The 26,607-nt window shown below is 39.4% G+C and overlaps 1 protein-coding gene across 2 annotated transcripts in view; it reads right to left on the bottom strand.

The window, feature by feature from the left end:
• The window catches only part of LOC131474914 (thyroid hormone receptor alpha), a 106,521-nt gene that overhangs the window by 33,214 nt on the left and 46,700 nt on the right, over nucleotides 1-26,607 (bottom strand). For both annotated transcript variants that reach the window (XM_058652633.1, XM_058652634.1), the window contains one exon: nucleotides 456-663. In XM_058652633.1, coding sequence (XP_058508616.1) covers nucleotides 456-502 — 47 coding nt within the window. In that variant the 5' untranslated portion in view covers nucleotides 503-663. The remainder of the gene's footprint in view (nucleotides 1-455; nucleotides 664-26,607) is intronic.

The raw sequence follows: 26,607 nt of genomic DNA, 5'->3' as shown, positions 1-26,607 counted from the left end.
CTGTCGCAGTGAATTAAGTTAATAAAGCGGTCGGGGCACAGTGTGTGTGTGTGTGTGTGCTGCAGAAAAACAGAGGGCACAGATGGCAACGTGACAGACAGTTCCGTCTTCCTCCCGTTTACCCCCCCCCCCCCTCCAAAAAATACACTACACTCCATCAAGTCAGATCACGTCTTTTCCTTCATTTTCTCTTCAAACTATATTGTTTTCCTTTGACTCCAGATTCATCCACACTTCAGCCAAAAAGCTGGTTCAGGAACGTAAGAACAACAAGAATGTTTGAGTATGGAAAAAAAAAAGAGGGTGTGAGTGCACTTCTATGTCTTTCATCCATCCATCAATCCACCCACTCATCAAAGCCTGCAGCTATTTTCTCATCAGTCACTTCTGTCAAACCAGTGCTTCCCTTTCAAGCTCACATCACACACACACACACACACGCGTGTCTGTCTCACCCTTTATCGTCCCCCTCAGACGAGTTGCTATCCTGCTTGTTGGACATTGGCTCGGTTTAACCTCGGCGCGGTCCAGCGGCCAATCACAGGACAATGAGGCGGACCGTAATCTCGCCAGCCTGCTCAGCATTCGCCGCCGGCGCCTTCAATAGAGAGGGGAATCTAGGAGGAGCATAGTGGGCGGGGCGTCGGTGGAGGCCAGAGACAGCTGGAGGGAGCAAGAGAAAGAAGTACAATTAAACATCACACAGCATTAGAGTTAATGCTTATTTCAGCTGCATTTCACCTTATTTTCATATACATGTTTCATGTTAATGCTGTGTTTTCCTTCGTTATTGTACTGTACTTGTATTCGTTACCTCTTTGGGAGCTTTTCTGGCATAAATACTTACTAAAAGTGAGCTTTGTTACAGTAGTGAAGTGACTACAGCTGCACTGGTAAGGTGTCGGGGTGTCACAATGTTGCCATGAACACAGGATTATATCATCATGTCAATGTCAATCTCAAAATCTAAGTATAAAATAGCAACACAAGGAGTTCTGTCTCTTGCATTGATGATCATCTAATGGACAAAATATGTAAAAAACAGCTGAATAAATACATTTATTCAATAGGTATTCACATTTTCATGTCAGTGTTGTGTTTTTAAATACAATTGTTGCTCTAAATTTACATTTTAGTGCTGCTTTTACTTTTATTACTGTACTGTACTTCTCTTTAGGACCTTTTCTGATATAAACACTGACCATATCAGGATCAGTACCTTTTTATTTTGACACTGCTGCTTTTGAGTGTTTCTGTGGCAGTGTTGACAGGTAACAGTTGTCTCAATTAAAATGTCAATAATGTAAAAAACAATTCAAATAAAATAGTATTTCCAGGCTACTACTCCAGGGCTCCACTTCTGCAGAGACGACAGTAGATGGCATCAGAGTGTGAGAAATCGGGTGAACCTCAAACTGTTGTGACACTCTTATGAACCAACAACAGTCTGATTACACTGTGTGCACAACGCACATGTATACACACACATCCAACACAAAGTACATCCTAATAAAAACGATACTGTGGAGCAAACAGTTACTGTGATTGCCGTACGGTGACTTTTATTATATGATACTGTACATGTGGTTGAGATAACCATATTTACATCACGCAGCCGTGATACGGAGCGAACACATGCGAGGTTAGGGAGGTCGCGGTGACACAGTTCATGTTTAACACACAGAGTCAATAGTTACTCAGTGTCAGGAGTCGATAACTAACACAACTTTATTAACACTGGGCTTACAAAGAGTCTTAAATGATGTCTGTGAGGAAGCGAGAGAGAGAGAGAGAGAGAGAGAGAGAGTGGTACAGTGACACACACAAACACAGCTGGTGTCAACACCATGTGGGTCAATGGGTCAGCGACGCACATACAGGACGGATCGATGTCCTGTCCGTTAACGACAGACAGACCAGTGCATTGACTCTGCTGTGGAACGTACTGTACCCGTCTGGAAATAGACACTCAGCTATGAAGAAATCATGCATGAGGATTTCAACACACACACACACACACACTGCTATTTCACCATCAAACACAGACACTTGAGTCTCTGTCAAACATATTCACTTTGGCAAAACCACACCCTGGTATGAGCAGACCCACAAACACTCTCACGTCTGTCTGAGTCTGTAGGAGGGAGGGATGAAAAGAGGGAGGGAGCTGATTAGATGGAGAGAAGCATGACAGCGTGATCAAAGATGACTGTTTCAACCCAGCATCTCCAGCTCCTTCTCCCCATTTTCCTTCAATCACTTCACTATCCAGCATTCCCTCTCTCTCTATGTCTCTATAATCACTATCAAGGCAGAGACAGATAAATAAATAAAAGTGCAGACAAAGGGAGGAGACACAGACCAGATTGTTGAAAAATAACACAATAACTCTATAAATCTGGCCAATACATACATTAACAGTTCATAACACAACTTATTACTGAGCAATGTTACAAAAACAAACATAAATCAGAATCTAATTAACTCATTCATTGTCTAGCACTTTATCCTCCATATGAGGGTCGCGGTATATACAGTATACGGCTGCTGGTGCCAATCCCAGCTGACAGAGGGTGAAAGGCAGGGTACATCCTGCAGAGGTCGCCAGTCCATCGCAGGGCCACACAGAGACAAACAACCATTCACTCTCACACCTATGGTCCATTCAGAGTGTGCAATTAACCTGCATGCTCTTGTGTTGTTTCTAATTAAAGTTCATTCAGATTTCCATTTTCTTCAGAGCCTGTTTAAACAATTTAGCTTAAAACGTAACATGAGAGGAATGAGGAGAGGCTACTAAATAACCTCTGCCATTGAACTCTTGTGTCTGTGTAAAGACAAAACCTTCAATGTCGTCCACTGTATCACATATTTTTTGATGGATTTTGTGTACATGTACATATGTATATGTCTATATATATATATATATATATATATATATATATATATATATACACATATATATATATACACATATATATATATATATATATATACATATATATTATGTATACGTGAAACACTGAGGAGTACATGACACATTTTGTCTCGTAATACGTTGAAAGAACCAAGTCTCGAGTCTGGTGTCGAGCAAAGTGAAACGTGAGGACGAGCAAAAAATGTCCTCACGTTCCCAAAATGTCACATGGTTTATACGTTTTTGGTCCTCACAAAGACACCTATACCAAAACACACGCACACAAAACGCTATGATTCTAATGCCCTGTCTCTCCAATAAGCCCCCCCCCCCCTTCCTCAGCCGCCAACTCTTGCAGAGCCTCATAAATATCATTCCATAACTCAATGAACTGCTTTTGTTTTTTTATCATTATTATTATTATCATTATCATCTGCAGCATCGGTTTATTTCCCAATGTTTTTTTTTTTTAAAAACAATAAGATCTACAATCCCAGAGGATAAGTCGTCTTCTCTGTGTTCTGTGTTTCCCAGCGTGTACATCGCCAGTATTCAATTTCATGCCACAATTACATTTTCTTTCTTTCACAGTGCATCAGGGAGGCGAACCGCGACACAGCTTTACTTTCACATCATTTTCTGTTGCATTGTTTAACATAAAATGTGACACGACAAACTTAATAAAAGCATAATAATAATAATAGATTTAAAATTCACATTCCAATAACCGACTCACGTGAAGTTTGCTCTTGTGTCTGCGCTCTCGTCTGCAGGAAAACCTGAAGCATGCAGAGGCTGGCTGACGGTTTGTAAGCACGTTATGACAGCTGACATGTGGCTACCTTTCAGTTCATCGGGGGCATGTTAAATATGGGCCTTAGAATGATCCATGATAGCACTGGAGTTTTTTATAGCTGAACATATATCACAGAAGCAGGCCGGCCACTGCATGTATGTATGTATGTAAGTAAGTATGCATGTATGCAGTTCTGACCTTCCATGGGAATCAACAGAAATTGATTTTTTTTTAACATTGGGAAGTTAAATAGAGTTGGTAAATAACATATTGCATGAAAAAACAAAATATTTATATTTGCATATGACACCGTTTCTTTAAATTAGGAGTAAGGAAGTAATATTTCCAAATTTGTAACCCTCGTTGTGACTGTGCCACATGAGGCCACAAGCGGGACTTAGTGAGTGAAAGGTGGGGTAAAACCATTAGGATGTTCCGGGCTTAGATGTTTGCATGAGTTCAAGAAGGTAACAACTGCTGTGAAAGTCCCAGTGTGTTCCTTTAATCTGACCCGGGTCACACACAGCATATGTAAACACTTTGCAGCGACTTGCACACAAGCATGTGTGTGTGTGTAACCCTAGGTGCCACTCGATCAAGTCCATGTTGAGAAGCAATAAACATGACCTTTAGAGACCTGCAAGAGGAGAACTTCAAATTCTGGACTGTTCATAAGAGGGCAACATGTTTTATTTAACTGCAATCAATTCAAAGACATAGATAATCAATTCATCTGTGGGTTACTTTCTCAAATGACAACATCCTCAAATGTTCCCCTTTGTCGGCAAACCATATCATATTCAGTTCATGAAGATAAATGGCAATTAATCTAGAAACCAATTAATGGCTGCAGCCCGATATGCAAATCTCATGGTTGATATGACAAGCAGGATTATTCAATTACAATTCAAAAACTAGAGAGAGAAAACTTCCTCGAGTAAAGGTCGGGACCAATAAGATGCAATAAGAAAGTTTAATGGGAAATAATGATTTCGACTAGAGCTGAAACTATTAATCTAATCGATTATTAATCAATTACTAAATTAATCTATTATTAATCAATTACTAAATTAATTGACAACTATTGTGATTATCGATTTATCGGTTTGAAGCATTTTTCATGATTAAAACACGATTTCCGGTTGTTTAAGCTTCATAAATGTGAATATCGTCATAATTTCTTTGCTCTGGATAACAAAGAAATCATTTAAAGTTAATTATCTTGGTTTGTGGACAAAACAAGACATTTGAGAACATCATCATTTCCAGGTTTGATGAACGCCAATCAACATTTTTTTATTTGTTTTATCGATTATGAAAATAATCATTAGTTGCAGCTCTAAATTTGACAAAATGTTTTGTTGAGTTAAGTTATGATTCATTTTATATCATCTTTTAGTAGTGACATAAAGTAGCAATAATTGTGCAGAAGTCACAAAAATAGACCGTTTTTCTTTTCTTTTGTTCCTAAAAACGAGCCAAGTGAACTTTGAACCGGAGCGATTTCACAAATTTGATCCTATTTGAAACATTTTGAGTACTTTTTTGCTCAGGTGTGTTTATATAGTCGGTGAAAAAGATTTGTTTTCATCACATTGCCTATAGGTTGTGCTGAAAAAAAGGATATAAGAGACTCTACACTGCACAGTCTTATAGCCTCTGTATGATCTGTACGTTTATACATAGTGATGGAAAAAAGCAGCCGAAATGCTGTGCGTTCTAAAGATTAAAGTGTGATTCATTTTAAATGAAAACAAAAAAAACAAAGCAGTGTAGGCTTCATCTACAAGGAAGTACACAAACAAAAAGAGCTGAGTGGCAGAGTGCCAACGACGTCCTCCACAACAGTCGACAATTAAAGACACTTCACAGCACATCTCCACACACACACACACACACACACAGCTGTATTTGTGTTGTATTTTCAAAAAGGCGAGGTCACATGCTCAGGGTATGAATATGACTTTTTATATGTCATTAACATTGTTCTTTCTCTCCCTAGTCTGTGTCTGTCTGTCTTTCTTTCCTTCCTTCCTTCCTTCCTTCCTTCCGTCCTTCCCTCTCTCTCTGTATCCTCATCTTGCAGGTTGCAGGTTGCAGGATCCATATCTCAAGGCTATTACTATCATACATATCATCACCATTATTATTATGCTATAATTAAAAGTCGATATCAGTATCATTTTTATCAACACTCTCTGCTGCGGCTTATATAAATGACATTGTATTGCTATAAACATGACATCATTGACTGTATACACAGTTGTTGTGTATCTGCTCCTGGTCTCTCTCTTCTGTCTCTACCTCATCTCCCTCTTGTCCTTTCTCTCCCCCCTTTCTGTCCCTCATTTTCCTTTCACCCCGACCGGTCGAGGCAGATGACCGCACATCTCTGAGCCTGGTTCTGTCAGAGACTTCTTCTGTTAAGAGGGAGTTGTTCTCTCCACTGATGCCTAGTGTTGGCTCATTGTGTGAACTGTTGGGGTTCTCTGCTCTCCTTGATGTTGTCTATGTACAGTGCCTTGAGATAATGTATGTTATGATTTGGCGATATACAAATAAATTGAATTGAATTGAATGGGTGACATGACGACCGGTTGCCACATGGTTATTCTGTGGCTGTTTATCTGTTATCTTCTGACAATGGTTTGACTATAACAGATTTTTTTATTTATTTAAATTTTCAATTTAGAATGTATTATTTGTCCTTATTTAAAAGTTGCATATTTCAGCTTTAAACATCAAAGTTGAAACTGGAAATTTGACAAAACTATAGTCAAGGTCAACTTTTATTTATTTTTGCGAACTCTTTTGTAAACCACATGATGTGGTCTGCATGAAACATGCAGTCTGAACTGACGGGGCTGCTCGGTTCTTATTAAAGTGTAATGTTGCCGTGAGCTGTACGATTATAATCAAAACTTCATTATTTACGTTTGAATGAATCAACTTGTCACGTCGATGTCTGACTGCCGATGATTTATGGATGTTTATGTCTCACTGGAAAGAGTAACTGGATTCCAGACAAACAGTATGTATGTCATCATTTTCAGAGAGAGAGAGAGAGAGAGAGGGAGAGAGAGAGGGAGAGGGGGAGAGGGGGAGAGGGGGGGGATCACACTTGAGTGTTTGTAGGTCATTGTGGAATTATTGCCGCTGTCAACCTTTATATTCCTCCTGTCATCTTTTCCTGCTCACTCTTTACCTGATGGAGTTACCACAGCCTCTCTGACGCGTCTACATAAAAAAAAACAAAAAAAAAGTTCCTTCTTCTGCCAAACTGCTCCGAGCATGTGGGGAAATAGTTAGTATGAATTTACTTATTAATATTTCAAACTGACACAGAAGTGGAAAAAAAAAAACAAGTGAAAACTGAGTTGTAGATCCATGTCGTGGGTCTTTATATCACGCTCTGCTCCTCCTCCTCCTCCTCCTCCTCGTCTCTACACTTGTTATTTTCCAATCCCCGTTTCCCTGTGTGCTCGTGGCACCGTGTCCTCCTCTGTTCCCTCTTCCCTCACTTTACATTCAGTCTTTTATTTACAGCAATCATCTTCTCCGGGTGCATTGTTTTCCCCACTCTCATTGACTATGTATGGCCGCTGTTTTCTCTGCCAGCGACTGTAATTATGGCGTGTGCATGGATGCGTGGGCATGTGCGCGTGTGCACATCCATGTGTGTGCATCTCTCACAAAAGAGTCATTTCTGTGACATTGTGTCTGTGGTGTGTCTGTGCATGATCACACACACACACACACATACCCTTGTAGATCACTTTTGTGTGTCACAGTGTTCACATGCAAATATTATGTCCGGGAACATTGTCTGCTTGTTTTTTAAAGCCACAACAAACTCACTTCTCCACTTCAGGAGTGTCTGGGTTAGCGCTCTGCTGTGTCACATTTAGGTTGGATTATTGGCAGAAATTGAAAAATACGACCCATGAATATGTTAATCTACGTGTACAATCCCTTTTAAAATAAAAAAACCTTTGGTTTTCCAAGCTGTACATTATATATAAATCACCTGAGCACACGTCTGAATGTCCATTAAAGTCTATTATTATGCTCCATTTTCATCCGTTTTACTTCCATCTCCGTCACTACCCTACACACCTTTATTCGTCTTGTACATTGGTGTGGACGTTACATAATACTTCCTCTAGAGGGCAGTGCCGAGCACCGAGTCGCAGGCATCAACAAACATGGCGACCATTTTATTGTCCAGAAAAAAAACACAAGCTGATTTCGCAGCGGTGAAATCTGAATGTAAGTCGTCCCATTTATGGGGAATTGTATTTGTAGGTGTTGTCGTTTTCCTGACTGATTACTACTGACTATACTATACCGCTCCGGGGCTGCAACTAATGATTATTGATTATTGATACTATTGATTTATTTCTTATATGGAGCAAAAAAAACCATGAGAATAATCACATTGAAGAAGTTGAAAAATCGTTCATTATTACAAACCGATTAATTTAGTAATAATGAATTACTCAAATAATGGTTGCAGCCATAATACACGATTTTCCAGTAGTTGGTATTAGAGCTGAAACGATTCATCGATGAATCGATTATTAATCGATTACTAAATTAATCGACAACTATTTTGATAATCGATTCATCGGTTTGAAGCTTTTTTCATGATTAAAACAAGATTTCTGATTGTTTAAGCTTCTTAAATATGAATATTTCCTTCATTTCTTTGCTCTGGATAACAAATTAATCATTAAAAGTCAAAACAAGACATTTGAGAACATAATTTCCAGGTTTGACGAAACACCAATCAACATTTTTTATGGTTTTCTGATATTTTATGGACCAAACGATTCATCGATTAATCGAGAAAATAATCGACAGATTAATCGATTATGAAAATAATCGTTAGTTGCAGCTCTAGTTGGTATCACTCCTTCTGTTCACCATTGTAAGATCTACTGCTAAGAATGCTACGAGCAAAAAGACGGACGAAAATAGGGCTGAACGAGTTTGAATAAATATCTAATTGCGATTATTTTGACAGGAAATACGATTGCGATATCAGAGGGAATGGTAATTTTTACATCATTATTCTCATTTTCATTCAAAAAAACACATTTGAAAGGATTACTGTGCGATATTTGTGCAGCTCTGTGAGAAACAAAGACATTCTCTTCAGTCTGTAGAATGAGATGTGTAATAATAATTCATCTAAAATGATATTTTGACACATTTTGGCTTGAACAAATATTGCGGGTCTCATGCAATTTGAAAATTGCAGTAAGCTGTGTTGCGATAACATTTTGAGTCATTGTTCAGCTTTTATTTGTTATCCAGAGCAAAGAAATGAAGAAAATATTCATATTTAAGAAGCTTAAACAATCAGAAATCTTGTTTTAGTCATGAAAAAAGCTTTAACCCGATTCATCGATTATCAAAATAGTTGTCCATTAATTTAGTGATCAATTAATCGATTCATCGATTAATCGTTTCAGCTATAGTTTGCTTCTTACTTGGTTTATAACATCAGTAAACATTTCCATGAAGAGTTAATGTTCTCAATCACCAGTTTCAATGTTGTTCCCATTTAGATGGAAAATTGGCACATATGAATGTGTGATTGACGGCTGGGACCGTCTAATGGGAGCGTGACTACAGGTGAATTACCAGTGTTAAAACACTGAAAAACCACAAGACTGCAGTGCTGTGCAAAGGTCTCAGGGCGCCACCTGCTGCGTTGCTTTTCTCGCTGTCAAATTCTGTGATTGTTGGCATTTGGATTAAAATGACATAAATGGAAGTTGGTCTCACAGTATATATTAGCAAAGTGCCAAACTCAGACAACACGCGTCTGTAATGCTCTGTAATTCACGTCTTGAATAAATAATCAACCTTTTCTGAACATGTTTTTTCCCGTAAGAGCAAGACACAAACCACAGAGTGGGAGAATGGAGAGAATACATTCTTTCCAGTATGTGAAGGTCACCGCAATTCTCTTTGCTTATTGCGCTCTACTTTCTCACCATTAGATGGCACTAATTCTCACACTTGACCTTCAAACATCATATTTAACAGTCAGTTTTATCTTCTCAACACCTGACAACACCAGAACCACACAACTGCTCACAGCCCTGTCGTCTTTTTCTATCCCCGTCAGCTGTTTTCACCTGTTTTGGTCATTTTAACAGCAAACAGCTGTTTGCACACACAAACATTATTGGATAAAACTGTCAAGTGTTCAGGCCTCACAGCAGTTGAAAGGTTGGTGGATCAATAGGAAACGGAATGGCACAAAGTAAAATGGAAACAGACGAGGCAAATCAATGTTGGCATACACTAAGAAAAGAAAAATGGCAGCAGACGAGAAGGTCAGAACTTCCTCAAATGAAGCACCGAACACGGTATGTTAATTACATTTCCAATTCCTTGCTGCTTGACTGTGGTTTAACTGGGGCACAGTTAATGATGCAGTGGTTCTAATTGACGCCTGGAAACCGGACCAATCACAAAGGCTCATGTATATTCACTCTCGCAGATGGATCTGGCTCAAGTCCCATCCCAGCTGATTTCCATCTGTCCTGAAACTGGCAAATCAGAAGTGCTCCTCTGACATCATTGATGAACGGCACCCAGTGGGAAATACTGCCGATGTAAAGAACCATAAAGATTTATTAAAACACCTTTTTTTTTTACATTTTAGTAAGACGTGAAGACGAGAGGACATTTCCTCTACAAGAGCAAACAGCTCACTGTCTGTTCTGCAGCCACTGATTGCACCCCATGGATGTTGGGAATAAACCAAGAGGTTCTAAAAGTCTGGCAACACCAGACGAGTGTAACGGCACCCGCCAAGACAATTAGCGCCACCGGCTGTTAATTTTAACGCTCAACTCCTCATAGCATAACAGTAATGGATGGAAAGGTGCATTGATTTGCATTTTTCTTGAGCACATTCTCTGGAAATGTAATAAACATCTGCGGTACATGTCGATGGAAACCGGGGCCCGCGTCTGCCAGAGCACTTCACTCACATGACCTGGATGAAATTAAAAGCACCATCAGTGACTTCATACCGTCCACACGACAGAAGGTTGATTGCTGTACCAGACGAGTGCATTGAGTTATAGAATTACTGGATTTTTATTAAAATAAAAAAAATGCTATTAATTGACTCCACATGTAATTCACTCACGGAAGAAAGTCAAGTTACTAAAATGTCCTTTGTTGCCTCTTTGCATTCATTCTGTGATTTCCTGCCCTCTGGTGGTGGCAGCAGGTCATCGTCTCTGAGAGCTAGCTTGCCTAAAATGTGCCGTTGTAATATTGTTATTCAAATTTCTGAAGAAGAAATGTGTGTACCGCAGTAGAGCTGAAACAATTCCTCGATTAATCGATTATTAATGATAACTGATTCATCTGTCTGAAGCTTTTTTAACTATTAGATATTTATTGAAAATTGTTCAGCCCTATTATTAAAACAAGATTTCTGATTGTTTCAGCTTCTTAAATGTGAACATTTCCTTTGATTCTTTGCTCCAGATAACAAAGAAATCATAAAAAGTGAATCATTTTAGTTTGTGGACAAACACAAGACATTTGAGAACTTCATTATTTCCAGGTTTGACAAACACTGATTGTCATTTATTAACGTTTAACGACATTTTATGAACCAAACGATGACTCGCTTAATCGAGAAAATAATCAACGGATTCATCGATTATGAAAATGATCGTTAGTTGCAGCTCTACACCACTGGAATACAAACGGTATGAACAGGTAAAAAGAAAAGAGACAATGGCTCAATCTTTGGTGCAACTGGACATAAATATATGCAGTGTCACTCAAATCTGCCTAGCAATTTGTTGCTATGGAGACCAGGAAGATGCAAATACAAAGAAACATCTCTATTTACCAGGTAGTTATGAGTCAAAACAGAGAGAGTGACGTATTAAATGTGTATCTGGGTTTCTGTCAGGTTTAAAACCACCAGAGCTGACATTAATATGACAGTTAATCAGCCTCCCTCAGCTCTCTCTGCACTTCCCGAGGATTTAATAAAAAATAAATAAAAAAAACGTGAGTCATGTGACAATGAGATCAACTCTGGGTGAGAGAAGGCTATTTTTTCTGCATTCTGCTGTATAAATTATGGGAATACCAATTCCAACAATCAATTTGATAACCGGGTAATTGCTTCAGCTTCTTTTCTTTCTTTTTTACACCCAAATATAGAGTGGATCTAGTTTCTCCACTGTGAGGATTTGCTCTCCGTCACTGTTTTTTATTATTTTTAAACTGATTATGTACAAACAATACTGGATCGCCTTGATTGATTTCCGGAGCTCTGATGGAGCGTGCTTGTAATACGATTTCCGAGGCAAATTTATGGACGCTTTTAGAGACGTCCTTGGAAAACGGAAGTCACACTGAATCTCATTCTTCAGTAAATTGCATTACCTTCAAAAACGTGCATACATTGCACTTCATATATTCTATAAAAAAGCAAATAATTCACGGCCAAGTGAGTGGGAAATAAGTTGAAAATAAGATATTTATCCCTGAGCATTCAGCAGCATGAGGCAGAGAGACAGATGAAAAGCCTATTCAGATGTACTCCTTTCTATATTCTAGGACAAACTTTAATGTTTGTGTGTATATATACTGTATATATATATCTATATGTATACATACTGTAGCTGCAGGACGTCCATATTTCATATAAAAATATATGAAATATATATATTTTTTACAGCCAAATTAAAAATGACCTTTTCATTAATCATAATTTTAACTAATGATATAAGGACACTACACACACACACACAAAATGATGTAAAAGCAAAGACTGACCTTCTGAAATCAAAGCACTCCACTACCCCCCCCCCCCCACACACACACACACACACACACCCCCCTGCAGTGTCTCCTCCTCCACCTGCCTGCTTTGTCTCGTTGTCCTCCCTCCTCCCCGTTCTCTCCCTATATAATGCTCATCCAGTGTGAAGGCAGCCAAGAATGTCGTCCATGGCTGACCTTCCCTTCGCCTCTCCTCTCCAGTTCATGTGCATGAGCTGGCACGTCTGCACTACACCCCCCCCCCATCCCCATCCATCGCTCTCCATTCACTCCTGATGTTGATCATTCTGCAGAAGCTGCATAATTGACCCAGCTGCTGGAAACATGTAGGAACAATCATCCTAATCTGATGGCCAGGCTGAATCTGGATTATCTACCACAAATATTGATGTTTCTTTATGTCGGGTTCAATATTAATTCTCTTAAGCGCCCGGGGTGTGACATTTTTATTATTCTAATAAAATGATGCAGAAAGCCGAGGCAGCTGAAGGTGATTTCTGAGGAATCATTATATTTTAGTGGCACATTCAAACAGATCTCTTTGTGTTTCACATGGGTTTATAGCTGTGTTTACATCATGGTACAGTACAGTACAGTACGGTACGGCACGGTCCTAAAAAGTGTCCCACCAAGCCAGCATGTCCATGTGGGCCCCATAAGGCTTCTATTTGAGCTGTCAACAGGGGTCACAACGGGGTTTGTCCACAGTTTCCATGATGGCTCCACCTGCGTCTTCTTCACTTCAAGCACATGCCCACCCGGGTACCTGGTGTACTAACTGGTCATGGGCTCAAAGTGGGTCAGTTATGCCGGTCCCATATGGTTTTGAGTAAATAAAGAGCACGAAGAATGATCAAAACTAAATATCATGCTTATTACTAAATGAATCGACAACTATTTTGATAATCGATAACCGGTTTGAAGTTTTTTTTATGATTAAAAGAAGATTTCTGATTGTTTAAGCTTCTTAAATGTGAATATTTTCTTAATTTCTTTACTCTGCATAACAAAGAAATCATTAAAAGTGAATCATTTTGGTTTGTGGACAAAACAAGACTTTCGAGAACATCATCATTTCCAGGTTTATTATATTTTTTAAGGTTTTCTGATATTTTAGGGACCAAACGAGAAAATAATCGACAGATTCATCGATTATGAAAATAATCGTTAGTTGCAGCTCTAGTTCAAACTCACCACCTCTGCTGTTTTTTTACAGTGCAGTAAAACACTGAGGCTGGAGCGATGCATCTGTCATGTGATCTATAAACATCATCCTTCCTTTGCTGGATCTGTTTCCATTGCATTTGCCTTACAATTCAAGTCAAGCTGTTAATTACATGCAACCTCACGCAGATATTTAGTGCCTGGAAATGTGTACAACCAAAACGGATGGAGGTCTCAAAAACTGAACAACAACTCCATGAACCCGAGGTCACAGTGTTGGTGGTGGGAAGAGAAGCCTCCACTGTGCTCTTATTAAACGGACTTAATAACCTCTAGTCTAGCCTCCGTCCCTCTGAGCTCCACTTCCTCTTCTAATCCCTTCCTCGAATATGACCTCTAATTCCTCTCTCAGCTCCTTGCCAATCCAATCTAACACACACACACATATATGTGATATTATCAGTTTAAAGTCATTCTGAAAATTGAGCTATTGGAAGTGAAAAAGAGGGGAGAAAACTAGAAGCTGCCTGCAGGTGTCCTTTGCTTCCTTTCCAGCCTCGATCTCTTTATCGTAGCCAGACGCTTTTTAATTTTAAAAAAAGAATCTCAGTGTCTCAATTATAATCCCACCGCAGTCTGTAGGTATAAAAACATATTACATCAGCTATAATGTAATAACACACACATGACAAATCATGTGGAAACTGCTCAGGCTGAAACTGAAATGAGACACTAAAAATATATGTACTTTATGAACCAGTGAACGCCGGAGCTGGAACGCTGCATGGTTTGCATTTTTCCGTTCAAACTCAAGCCCAGGAGAGTTCCATCTGAGCCCCATCTCAACCCCAACGCAGCCAAAACGCAGGCAATGTAAACTGCACTGTGCGTTGCCGTGGTTACCACTTGTGCAAATAAGACGTGTAAATAAATAACCATGAATACACACACTGAATTAAATAAAAAAAGTATTTATGGCACAACACACTCGGCATTACTGAACCAGACCCTGGTTCAAGAGCGCTCGAGAGCAGTCATTCACCGAGACTTTTTAGGGTCAGCAATTTCTGTCTGGGCTTTTTTTTTACTCAAAACTGTTAACATTAAATTTTTAATAGCAGCAAATGTCTGTTTTTAAACCATTGTCAGACGAGTTCACCCAAACGCTGATTGAATCAGTTCCACATGACTCTCTCTCTCTCTGAGTTTCCCAGTATAGCAAGTGTTCAATTCACTTCGCTGTACACACGTCCGTGTCTGTCCCTGAGCTGCCACTGTATACACAAACGCTCCCTCAGTCGGGTCTGATAGTACTGCTTGACAGAGCCTGTTATCAGATGAAGGACGTAACATCAACAAGAACAGTAATCATCGAAACTGACACACTGTAACATGCTTGTAATGAAGTTATGACTCATACACAACACATGGTCCCCAATACCACGATGAAACAATTACTCGTTTATTAATTGATTACTAAATGAATCGTCAACTATTTTCATTGATTAATCGGTTTGAAGCTTTTTTAATAATGTGAATATATTATTTGTTTCTTTCGCTCCATATAACGAAGACATGATGAAAAGTGAATCATTTTGGTTTGTGGCTAAAGTTTGACAAACACTGATAACGTTTTCTGACATTTTATGGACCAAGCGACGACTCGATTAATCGTGAAAATAATCAATTATGAAAAGAATCGCTCCAGATACAACGATTCTTTGATAATCTACATATTGCAAGACGATCACATAGCGACACATCACAATATCTGTCTAAATGAAGAAAACGCACTTTTCAAAAAGTTGAAAGTGCAGGATTTCTCTATTTTTTCTTTAGTAAAAACCTTTTACTTCAGAGTGGCTTTATTTGTTAATTAAAATATCAATATTTGCCCTGGTATAGGTTTGAAATATCTACTCAATATAATAGTAAAACAGTAAAACATACTTGTCACCACTTACTGTGAGAACTGGGTTACAATATTTTGCCATCATTAATCAGTGAGACACATAAGGCTGTCAGTTTAATCTGAAATATGGATATCCATTCTAACTAGGAAAGGAAAGTGCAGAGGGAGCAGAGGGAGCTGTAAAGGCAGCTTGGCCTGTATCCAGACCGTCTTTGCTCATCAAGGGAAGACAACAGTGATGTTGCTCTGCGGTGACAATAGAGGACAAAAGCGAGCAGAAATGTGTGAAAGCAAAGTGTGGACGTGTTTACGGTTGAACACACTTGATGGCAAAGCAATGAACAGATCTGTAGACTCAGCTGTCAGCAGCTAACGGAGTCAGCGAATGCATCGCACGTATGAAACTCTCGTGTTCATATAAAACTGAGAGAAGTGCTACTGCTCTAGAGCCCAAAGAAGCTTTAATCATATGCAGTCAGTGCTTAAATCCTTATCAGCTACAATCCCCATTGACAAAAAGTTCTGACTTTAAGAATTCTGAGTTTAAAGTCAGAATTCAGAGTATAAAGTCAGAATTCAAAGTATATAGTCAGAATTCTGAGAATATATAGTCAGAAATTCCGAGTTTAAAGTCAGAATTCTGAGAATAAAGTCAGAATTCTGAGAATAACGCCAGAAATTCTGAGAATAAAGTCAGAATCCGTATCATCCACAATCCCCATTAATAAATTTACAGAAGAGGATTAGGGCCACACAGGGGACAACTATTTGAGTTCTGACTTTAGGAATACTGAGTATAAAGTCAGAAATTCTGAGTTTAAAGTCAGAATACAGAGTATAAAGTCAGAATTTAAAGTATAAAGCCAGAATTCAGAGTATAAAGTCAGAATTCAAAGTATAAATTCAGAATTCTGAGAATAAAGTCAGAATTCAGAATATAAAGTCAGAAATTCTGAGTTTAAAGTCAGAATTCTGAGAATAACGCCAGAAATTCTGAGAAAGTCAGAATTCTGACTTTAACTGTGTTTAAATTCAGAACTCAAATATTTTTGCCCTGTGTGGCCCTAATCCTTTTCTGTACAAATTAAACAATAAAAGAGGAGGGACGGACCCCCCCCACCAGGCTCTCGATGGAGGGTCACTCAGTGTGAAGTCACGCAAGCAGCTGTGTGGGTCTCTCCTCTTCAAGTGGGAGGGTGTAAATAAACAGTTAAACTGCAGGACACGGTCACCCTTTTAAGAGAAACATTAATCACCATGGCCACTGTGATGCCACACACTGCCAGCTGTTGAATTACATTACACACGCTGTAAACACAGTACATTTCTCTGCGAGACGTAAAGCACTTAAAGGGATTGTTACTCTCGACCTCACGTTACCTCACTTGTCCGACGTTTTCATCTGTAAAAGGTTAAAGGTCTTCGAGTGAAAAAGAAATGGAAAAGTTAAACTTGACTTTTAAAAGAAGGAGGAGGAAAAATGGTGTTGTGACATGCGGCCACCTGTTCTCCGTACTTGAGTTATATTCCCGCGGAGGGAAAAAAACAGCAGAAGTGTTCATTCTAATTTTAATGAAATGTAAATATATGAAAACATATGGTTGTGCCTCCTGACAGAAGGAAGGCTGGAACAATTACAACATTATACAGCCCTTAAACACTGTAAATCATTCCTATCTTCATATCTCATTTGCACATCCAGCATACATGGTCTGGTGCTGCCCAAACGGTTTTGAAATAATAAACTCCACACATCTGTCGACAGAACCACCTATTTTTCAGCTCGGGCTTTCTCCATGTTTTTGTGTTCTTCTTTGTTACAGGTCACTGCTGCTCCAGTGACTTCCACTTTCCGACAAGGATCCATTAAACGTAGGGTGGGAGATTAGAGCATTTTTTTTACTATATTACTTAAAATCCTCTTCACACCAATTAATGAATGCGTTATCACAGAAATAAGAAAAAATTCAATCACCTGTGGAACGGACATGCCTGTAAAAACACCGTCCAATCTTATTGAACGGCCCAAACAAAATGAATTAGATTGTGATGCCATGTGCCCCCCTCACGCCTATGCGCATACATCTCTTCACTCAGAAGACAACGCCAGGGTTGCGAAATGACGCCACGGAGGCTCCGTTTCTACTGCACAGGTAGATTAGCGTTAAGTCTTTGTGGTCTTTTGAGAGTATTTGTTGTTTTTCGTTAGTATCCAGAAAAGGTTAGTGTCACCGAAAAGTACCGAAAGTCAGCGATGCCGCGCATCGCTCGTGAATCTGTGTTTGTTGTGCGTTCCTTTGCTCTGGAGGCGGAGCTTCGAGGGGAAGTCGGAAGAAAAGGGGCTTGGACTTTTTAATTAAAATGTTGCCTGATCTAACAGTTTTACCAGGATCTCCGACCCCTACCTTTAAGAGGCTGGAGTCTGTGGAGTCACTACCCATTATTACTTGTGTGTTAATGGTTTTTATATTGTATATTTTAAAAAATGGACATAGTATTCCGGTTTGAAAAGTGAAGCTTAGGGAGTAGGTTTAGCCACCAAGAGGGAACTCCATCTACTACATCATACATGGGGAAACGAGCTTCTACTTTATTCACTCAATCACTCAACTACTCACATTTTCCTGAGGAGTTAATGGTGTCGATTGGTCCTTTCAGGTCGTGTGTAATGCGAACGCGACGTCAGTTTTGTAAATTGCGTTTCCATTTAGAGGAAAATAGGGTAACACTTTATTTTGACAGTCCATTGTTGACTCTCTATCAGTCATCAACAGGTATTCAGTGTCATGTCAACAGATTCAATTCACTTGATAAGTGACATAATACAATTAACTGGCAGTTGTGCTTCAAGTGTTTGTCTACAGACTTTAACACTGACACTGTGGAATATAAATACCATGTTTGCAGTGTTTAACCACCATTTAATTTCTTTTCTGCAGATTGTCTCCGCCTCCTATTAGTCTCAATCCACAGGATCATGTGTGATACATTTTTATGGTTTATGTGTTTATTTATTGTCAAGTAAACGTTAAACCATACATTAGTTTACAATTATCTGTCGACAGTCGATTATCCAAGGCCACAGGTAGATAATAATGATAATTGTCAACTGATTTACTGTTGACATGACACTGAAAACCTGTTAATTACTAGTAGAGAGTCAACAACGGACTCTCAAAGTGGAGTGTATCACAAAATAGACAATAAAGCATGGCGCATACAAGTGAACCAGCGTGACAGGCGGCTTGTGCCTGATTCCAGGTGAAGCCTCTGAATTTTCCAATTTCAAAACCCGACATGGTGCCGCCGGTCCATTTGCGAACTCAAGGTTTCAGTTTGTTTTGCAACCAGGAGACTAAATGTCAACAAGCATCTCTAGTGTTTGCAGAGAATGGTGTGAAAAGGAGAAAATATCCAGCGAGCATCTGTTCTCTGGGTGAAAATCAGAGATCAGAGGACAATGACCAGACTGGTTTGATAGAAAACGATAGAAAAGCAACTCAAACACACCGAGTGCAACACCTGCCACCGTCGTCCTTGTTATAGTGACTGGTGTGTGGGTGACGCTGGGTAAGGAGGAATCAGCAGCCAGGAGATAAAGTGCTAATCAACCTTAATGGCTGGATATAAAACAGGGCATCTCCACAGGAAAAGAAGGCAGATGGACGAGGGGGAAGAGACAGAAGATCCATATCACATAAGCATCTATCGACCTAATGTATATCTGCTCCTGTTTCTCTCCTGCTCCGGTGTAAAATCAATCCATGCTGCTCCTTAAATAGGGTGATTTATTAATCTGAAAACTTTACATCTAACAATGGGAGATGACCTCATATTTCAGAACTTAGTTATTCATTCATAAAGTCTTCTGCACAGTCTAATCAAATTAACTATAGAGTTAATCAACCCTTAAAAGTGTTTGGCTGGTTCAGGAAGGCCGCTTCAACACAGATGATATAATATATATATAAATCTCTGTCTCCTGACATTTGACTGCTAAAATGAACAAGGTGTCAAATATGGAGAATTCATAAAGACGGGAGCATTAAAACTGTGAAATGTCATAGAATATAATTAAGTGAAAGTAATGAGAGTGAGCGAGGGATTGACCCCGTCGGCTGATTAGTGCTCACTGAGATAGTGAACGCAACGACAGGACACGCTTATACACTGAGAACGGTTTAAAATCTCTGTTTAGAGACAAAAGTCCTGATACAACGTGTGACAAAGAATCTAAAAAACACAGAATAGAGCCGTACCCGATTGTTAACGTGTGGCAGGGGAAGAGTTATTCCCTCCAACAAAGAGCATCAAATCAGCCGTGTGGGAGTTTTACGGCGTAAGCACCCGTCTCTGTACGCCAGAGTACAGGTAAACACACAGTAACTGGGTTAAATGACGTTAATGTTCAACTAACGTAACACTGAACTGGTAGGAAATTAAATGTTAGCGTGTCATTTGCAATTGTGTATGACACATGTTCGGCTTTCAGGGTAACGTGACGGGTTAAACGACACGTTACACTATACGTCATGTGATGCCCGCTTTATTTATTACAAATGTATTTGTGTCATTGTAATTTAAACATGGAATATAGTTATGTTTTTATATCTGGCCATACATTATTAAAATGATTATTTGGTATAGATGACAATTGATGACTTAAAAAATTCAAACATTTCCCCTTACTTTTCGGTTACTTTACTTTGCTGCTACATTATTTTGTTGTAAAAGATAAAAAATAAATGAAACTTTTAAGACCTATAAGCAGTGTCCATGTGATTTTACACATCCATAGTGTTGTGAAATCAATAAACATATAATAATCCTAATAATGTGATTAATTCTCTGACAATAATAGTACCAAGAAAATCTATAATCGTGACGACACTCTCTGACCAATCACTGGGCAGCAGCTCGCTTGGAACCAGGTACTCAAAACAAAGACAGGCACCAGGTACTATGAGTCGAGCTGAGTAGTGCTAGAACTGTACAATGGAGAAGCACCATTATTCAAGCCCACATCAAAAAAAAACCTGAAGTATTACTTTATGTGGTATAGATGATGGATGAAGGAAGGAAGGATGCATGTGTTTATTAACTGGAGCCACAACCACAACACACAACTTAAGACATCCAGCGCAAACTGCACAAAATGGCACTAATGTACCCAACCTTCATGTCAGGTTGGCCCCAAAGCTGCGTCTGAATTCAGGACCAAAATAAAAGCCTTGGGTGCAAAACCGCACCTGACAAGCTTAATGTATTTACTGTGTAGCAGCGTCTATAGGAGGACGGCCAACAGCGTGGCCTCAGATCATGCTGACACACTGAAATGAAGCCTGCCAAAGGACTTAATGTCCATCCAAGTTTCGATCAATGCACCCTGTAGGAAGGCCAAAAGAAGAGATGATGGGGAAAATTGATAGAAAGAGAAAGAAATCTGATGGTTTAGGTGAGGATGATGGGAGACCCCTGAGGGGGTGGGGAAACGAACAAAGTAAAGAGAGCGTGAAAAACTATGGCGTCAACAGGGAGACGGGCGGTGAAGCGCGGCTGAGGAAGAGAGAGACCAAACGAGACCGACAGTGAGTGAAGGAGGAGAGGAATGATATGAGTCACAAAGAGAAAAAGGAAACAATCACAAAGAGGGATAAAGAAAAAGAGCATAATCACTGCGTGTACTTATATGAACACGTGTGCAGGAATGTGGGACAGGTTTGTGCTCTGTTAGTCCGTTTGAACTCGGTAACTTGACAGCGGAGCGTGAGACAGACGACAGGTTAAATGGCCCATGACATCAGTCAGAATCCCCAAACATGTTAAATGACATGAATTATAAAATTTGGAATGTGTGGGGTACGAGTACAGATCATCACAGAGTGCAGCCCGTCTGTGGAGACTGAAGGTGATATGAGAATTGACCGGGAGTACCCTCGTTTTATTCTGCACGACTGAAGGATTTCTTTAGTTTTTATGATCATAAAAGTTAATGTTGTTATTATAGAGTTGTGTACAGACTCCTTATTGCTAAAGGGTCTAAAGGATTATTTATTCTGTCGTCTGTGAGGCTGATTCCCATCCCTGGGATTATACAAATGCTGGTAAGGATTTATAGTTCGATTGCTTGTGCTCAATTTACAGCTGCCACTCAGAGCTATATCAACAGTATGGATCGGCCTCCATCAGTCCAGCTTTTCATAGACAGCAGTGCAGTTAGTCTACTCCACACAAAGTAAGTAGTAGAGGTGATTGTTTAGTGACGTTACATACAGCACACTGTCCAGGTTCTACTTTAAACGCATCCTTTCCGGGTTTTCATTTACATTTTATTGTCCCGTCCAAGCTTTTAAATTTTTTTTTTAACTCCGTCTCTGTCGTTTTGGTCTTGTTTTTGTCTGCTTTGATGTGAGATATTTTTATCCCTGAGGCGCGCCGCACAGCTCCACTCATACATGAATTAGTAATGAGAGTTCTTTATGTGCAACACAAAGCATGTTATGATGTTATGTGCTTCAATGTGAGGGATTATTTTTATTAATGTCTTCATGTTTACAAAGTGCTTTTAATGCCAAATTGAAAAAAGGGATGGCTGCAAAAAATAATTAATACACTGACATTAAGGCCTGGGCCAAGCTGTCGTTTGCTTCCATTGATAAAGTCATAAACTTGATGAGAGGAGAATATTCCACAGAGGTTTTAACTTTAACTTCTATCCATAAACATGTGACACTGATAAAGATAATTCAGTCTTGATAGTGCTGACATTTGAGGACACTGGAGACACTGAAATGGACGTAGAAGCTTGGAGGGAGTCCAGTTGAGACACACTGAACACACTACCTCACCCAATATTATTAATTCTATGAATTGTTCCTATAATACTGCACTGCATTGTCTGAATGCTTGTTGCAATCAGACAATTAATTAATCAAATCAACAATTAATTGATTAATCGATTACTAAATTAATCGACAACTATTTTGATTAATCAGTTCGAAAAAACATTTCATGATTAAAACAAGATTTCCGATTGTTTAAGCTTCAAAATGTGAATATTTTCTTCACTTATTTGCTCTGGATAACAAAGAAATCCTTAAAAGTTCATCATTTTGATTTGTGGTATGTCGTCATTTCCAGGTTTGACGAACACAGATCAACATTTTTTAAGGTTTTCTGATATTTTATGGACCAAACGATTAATCGAGAAAATAATCGACAGATTAATTGACTACGAAAATAATCGTTAGTTGCAGCTCAATGGTACTTGAAGGTTGTGGGTTCGATTCCCGGCTCTGCTCCCCAATTTCATGCGTTTTTACATGCATCATGACAAATAAAGGCTATTCTATTCATGACTACCATGCAATCTGAGAGTTTGATAGTATTTCTCAGGAGAATGTGGAAAACATGGTAGTAGTCTGTAGTAGACTACAGTGACTTTAAGTTAATGATGTGAGACTTAGAACATTTCAGGGGACGGTACCAACAACAATACATCTAAGATTACTCTGGGACGACACAAAGAGACAAAAGAAAGTGAATTAGCCAAATTGGTGCGACTGAGAAATTTGATTTCATACATTTTCTAGTCAGACTAGCGAGAATTTGATTGTTTTTTTAAGTCATGTACACACACATTGACTGTTATGGAGCTTAAGAAAACAGTATTACTCTGTACACAAATGTCTTTTTTTTATGTTAATCTGACAGATGTTCAAAACAGAGCCACCGCTTGTGACCACCTACGCTTTCATTTTTCAAAGACGCACACAGCGTCTGTCGCGAGACTGAGGTGAAGCACAAAGTGATTAAAGCATGTTTGAAACCATCTAAAGTATTAACATTTCCCCAGAAGTTTGATTCTTTAAGGATCAATAAACTTATAAAGTCCTTAAGCAGCTATATTAATTCTACATTGAGACTGTACTCATTTGCATTCCCATGTGACTGCCAATGTGTGCCGTGACGTTTATTAACTTTGCTTACTTCATAAAATCTGCTTACATTTACGATGTCTTTGTACATTTTCTCACCCTCTGACAGCCGTTTCCAACTGGAGAGTGGAAGTTTCTAAAACTTAGTTCCCTCTCCCACAACAGAGTCCAAAGAGAAAATCAGGACACTGGAGCTGCCGGAGCTCCTGCTGCCGCATGTGGAACTTACGTAAGACCGATCAAAGGATTTCAAACGCAATAAAACATCTGACCTTAATGATGGAGGCACCGTTGGATCAACGTGGGATCAACACTTCCTGCTTCCATGCTGTGATGTAAAATCGATCATTTTCCCTCTGGAGTTTGGTGTGCGGGGAAAGAGCACTTCACAAAGTGGCATTAACTTAACTTTGCAGTTTTATTAAGAGCGTTTTAGTAAAGTGGCGTACAAGAGCTCTCCCTTCAACAACTTTAAAGTCCTCTGCATGTCGACGGCGAGCTACGGAACAATGATTTATAATATTCCAAATTTAAATGTTAATTTCATTTGTGTGGTGTGTCAACTTTGATTGATGAGTGAATAAGTTCACTTCACGTAATGAGCGTTAAACGACTGAAACTGCGAGGTGAGTGTGGATGAAGATGAAGATGGACATGATTATGCGCCGCATGTCTGACTAACTCCTGCCCGCACACAGACAGGACCAAACAATTCCTTTAAAAACAAACAAACTAGTGAAAAACACAACAGAGACGAGCATTTTAAGTGAAAACATATTCAAATGTTCTCAATTCCAGTGCATGAGAGCGAGTGGAAGTAATGCAGGGCTCACGGCATGTTAGGCTAGAAGAGCAGCGAACGAGATGCCTTCAAAGATCTTGGGACATTTCTGTGGGATCGACAGCGTGTCATCGATGTAGAAATAATCAATCAATCTATCAATCAGTGTAATCAGTGATTTAACATTTTTTACAGTTTTGTCTGTTTAACATGACGACAAACAGTCACATTAACCGACTCTTTGTAATCAAACGAATAATCAAATCGTCAAATGTGTAATGTAATAACATGTTTTAATAAATGTCTGTGTGGTAAGGTCTATGGAAAATTCCTGTTAATAAATCGGATTACAGACCACTGGCTTAGATCACACACACACAGATGTCTGTTTTAATGACGTAAAAGAACATTACATGGACTCAAGTTTATTTCTCAGATTATAAGACTATAATGTATCCATATAATTACCATCAGCTATATCGTCTGGAGACAAATTAGCCACAACAGTTTTCCTGCATAGAAAGCAGATATCTGGGCCAAGACTTCTCTTTTCCATTTGGCAAACAGTGTTTACGACAAGCAACAAGAGGAAGACGAGGACCGGGGTTGAAGATTTTGGGTCGTCCCTATGGACAGGTATCTGCATATGAATGAGTTTGTTTGCCTGTGGGCAAGCGAAGCCTGCTGCAACATGTTTTGGTCAAACTGGAAACAATTCCAGTCAAAAAATCTGGTCACTGGCCTACAGAAAGATAACCCTTTAACTGCCTTTATTATGCTTTAAGGGTTTTTTTTCCACTTTCCTTTAGTGTGCATGTAAAATGACCAAAGGCCAAAAGCACAGGGCAATAAGAGAGACAGCACCTGAAAGGCCTTTCTTCCATAAATCATCTGTGACATCTGTTGCCATGACATTGACAGGAGCTCACAACACTAATCTTACATGTAGAGATCAAGTTTGGTGATGGAGATTGTTGCATACAATGGCTTGAATGGTCAGAATGGACAAGAACCATAAACCAAAGACTGCTCTCCCACCTGGAAACCGTAAGAAAGGCCGCCCTGAGAAAACCTGGTGGCAAACTAAAGCTGTGTTCATTTACCCTGAGTGGAACGGTTTGGTTTGGCACAGTACGGTTCTCCAACCGTTCCAATCTTTGGCACCCTTCAAGCCTGACCCAGGGCTTTACCATTCAAAACTATACCAAACCAAACCATGATGGAAACACAGCATTGGATGACTGAGCTGAAAGAGATGGGTCTGACATGTAGCCTGGGACAGTGCCAGATGGAGGCAGATCATCTGTGGGACAAAGAGGACAGATGGACAGATGGACAGACTGATGAGACGAGAGAGCTGTGACTTTAAAAACTGTAAAATGATCTGTTTTGCGAAGGTGGTTTCTGCACTTTTTCATCCTGACATCCAATATTTGTTTTGAGCTTGAATCGGTAGGCGAGGACTGACGCTATCGTTACCATGGCTACAGGAGATTTTATAGCTGATCAGGAAGCCGGTAACGGGTGTGAATTTTCCGAGCAGTTGAGCAACTACAAAAGAGTGGGCCAGCTGACCAATCACAGCAGACGGGGCTCAGAGTGTGAAAAGGGGCGTGGCAGACGTGTACGACATGAGATAATTTAGAGAGCGCTTTTAAATGACAGTGTTCCACGAACCACACTTCCAGGAAAGCTGGAGGGACCCAGAGAGACTTTCAGTGTTTTCACTGAACAACTTCATTTTAGTTCTTTAACATAAACACATTTTGAAACTGGTGCCTTAAATCATCTGGGAACAGAAGATAAAGTAAAATAATATAAGTCCATTCCTGTAAAGAAGAACTAACAGTCTTTTCATGATGTTCTCATGTTATGATGTTGTCATATTTTCAATATGTGAGTCTTTTCGTTATGTTTTTTTTTTTTTTTTTTTTTAAATGAAGACTAATGAAGTCCCCATCATGTGGCTGTGTGGAAAGATTTAGGTCTCCACAACAGCACGAGCAATAACAAGACCCCCCGCCTTCATCCCCAGACATGGCGTGATAGCAGCAGCAGTCTCAGAGAGACCATGGATGACTCACTCAGTGTTCCAGTTTCATGTACACAAACACACACAGGTTTGCACAGCTATTCTTCTTAGGACACTGCACTGACTTCTTTTCAATTGCACAGCCTGAACAATTCAAATATTAGCCCTAAACATGACCAGAAATGAGGGTCTGCCTCATTAGGAGCTGGTTTTGGTCTCCTTTAGGTCTA

This window comes from Solea solea, chromosome 16 (assembly GCF_958295425.1).
Source record: "Solea solea chromosome 16, fSolSol10.1, whole genome shotgun sequence".
Classification (NCBI taxonomy): Eukaryota; Metazoa; Chordata; class Actinopteri; order Pleuronectiformes; family Soleidae; genus Solea; species Solea solea.
Note: the sequence above shows the minus strand (reverse complement) of the source record. Positions and strands in the feature narration are given on the sequence as shown.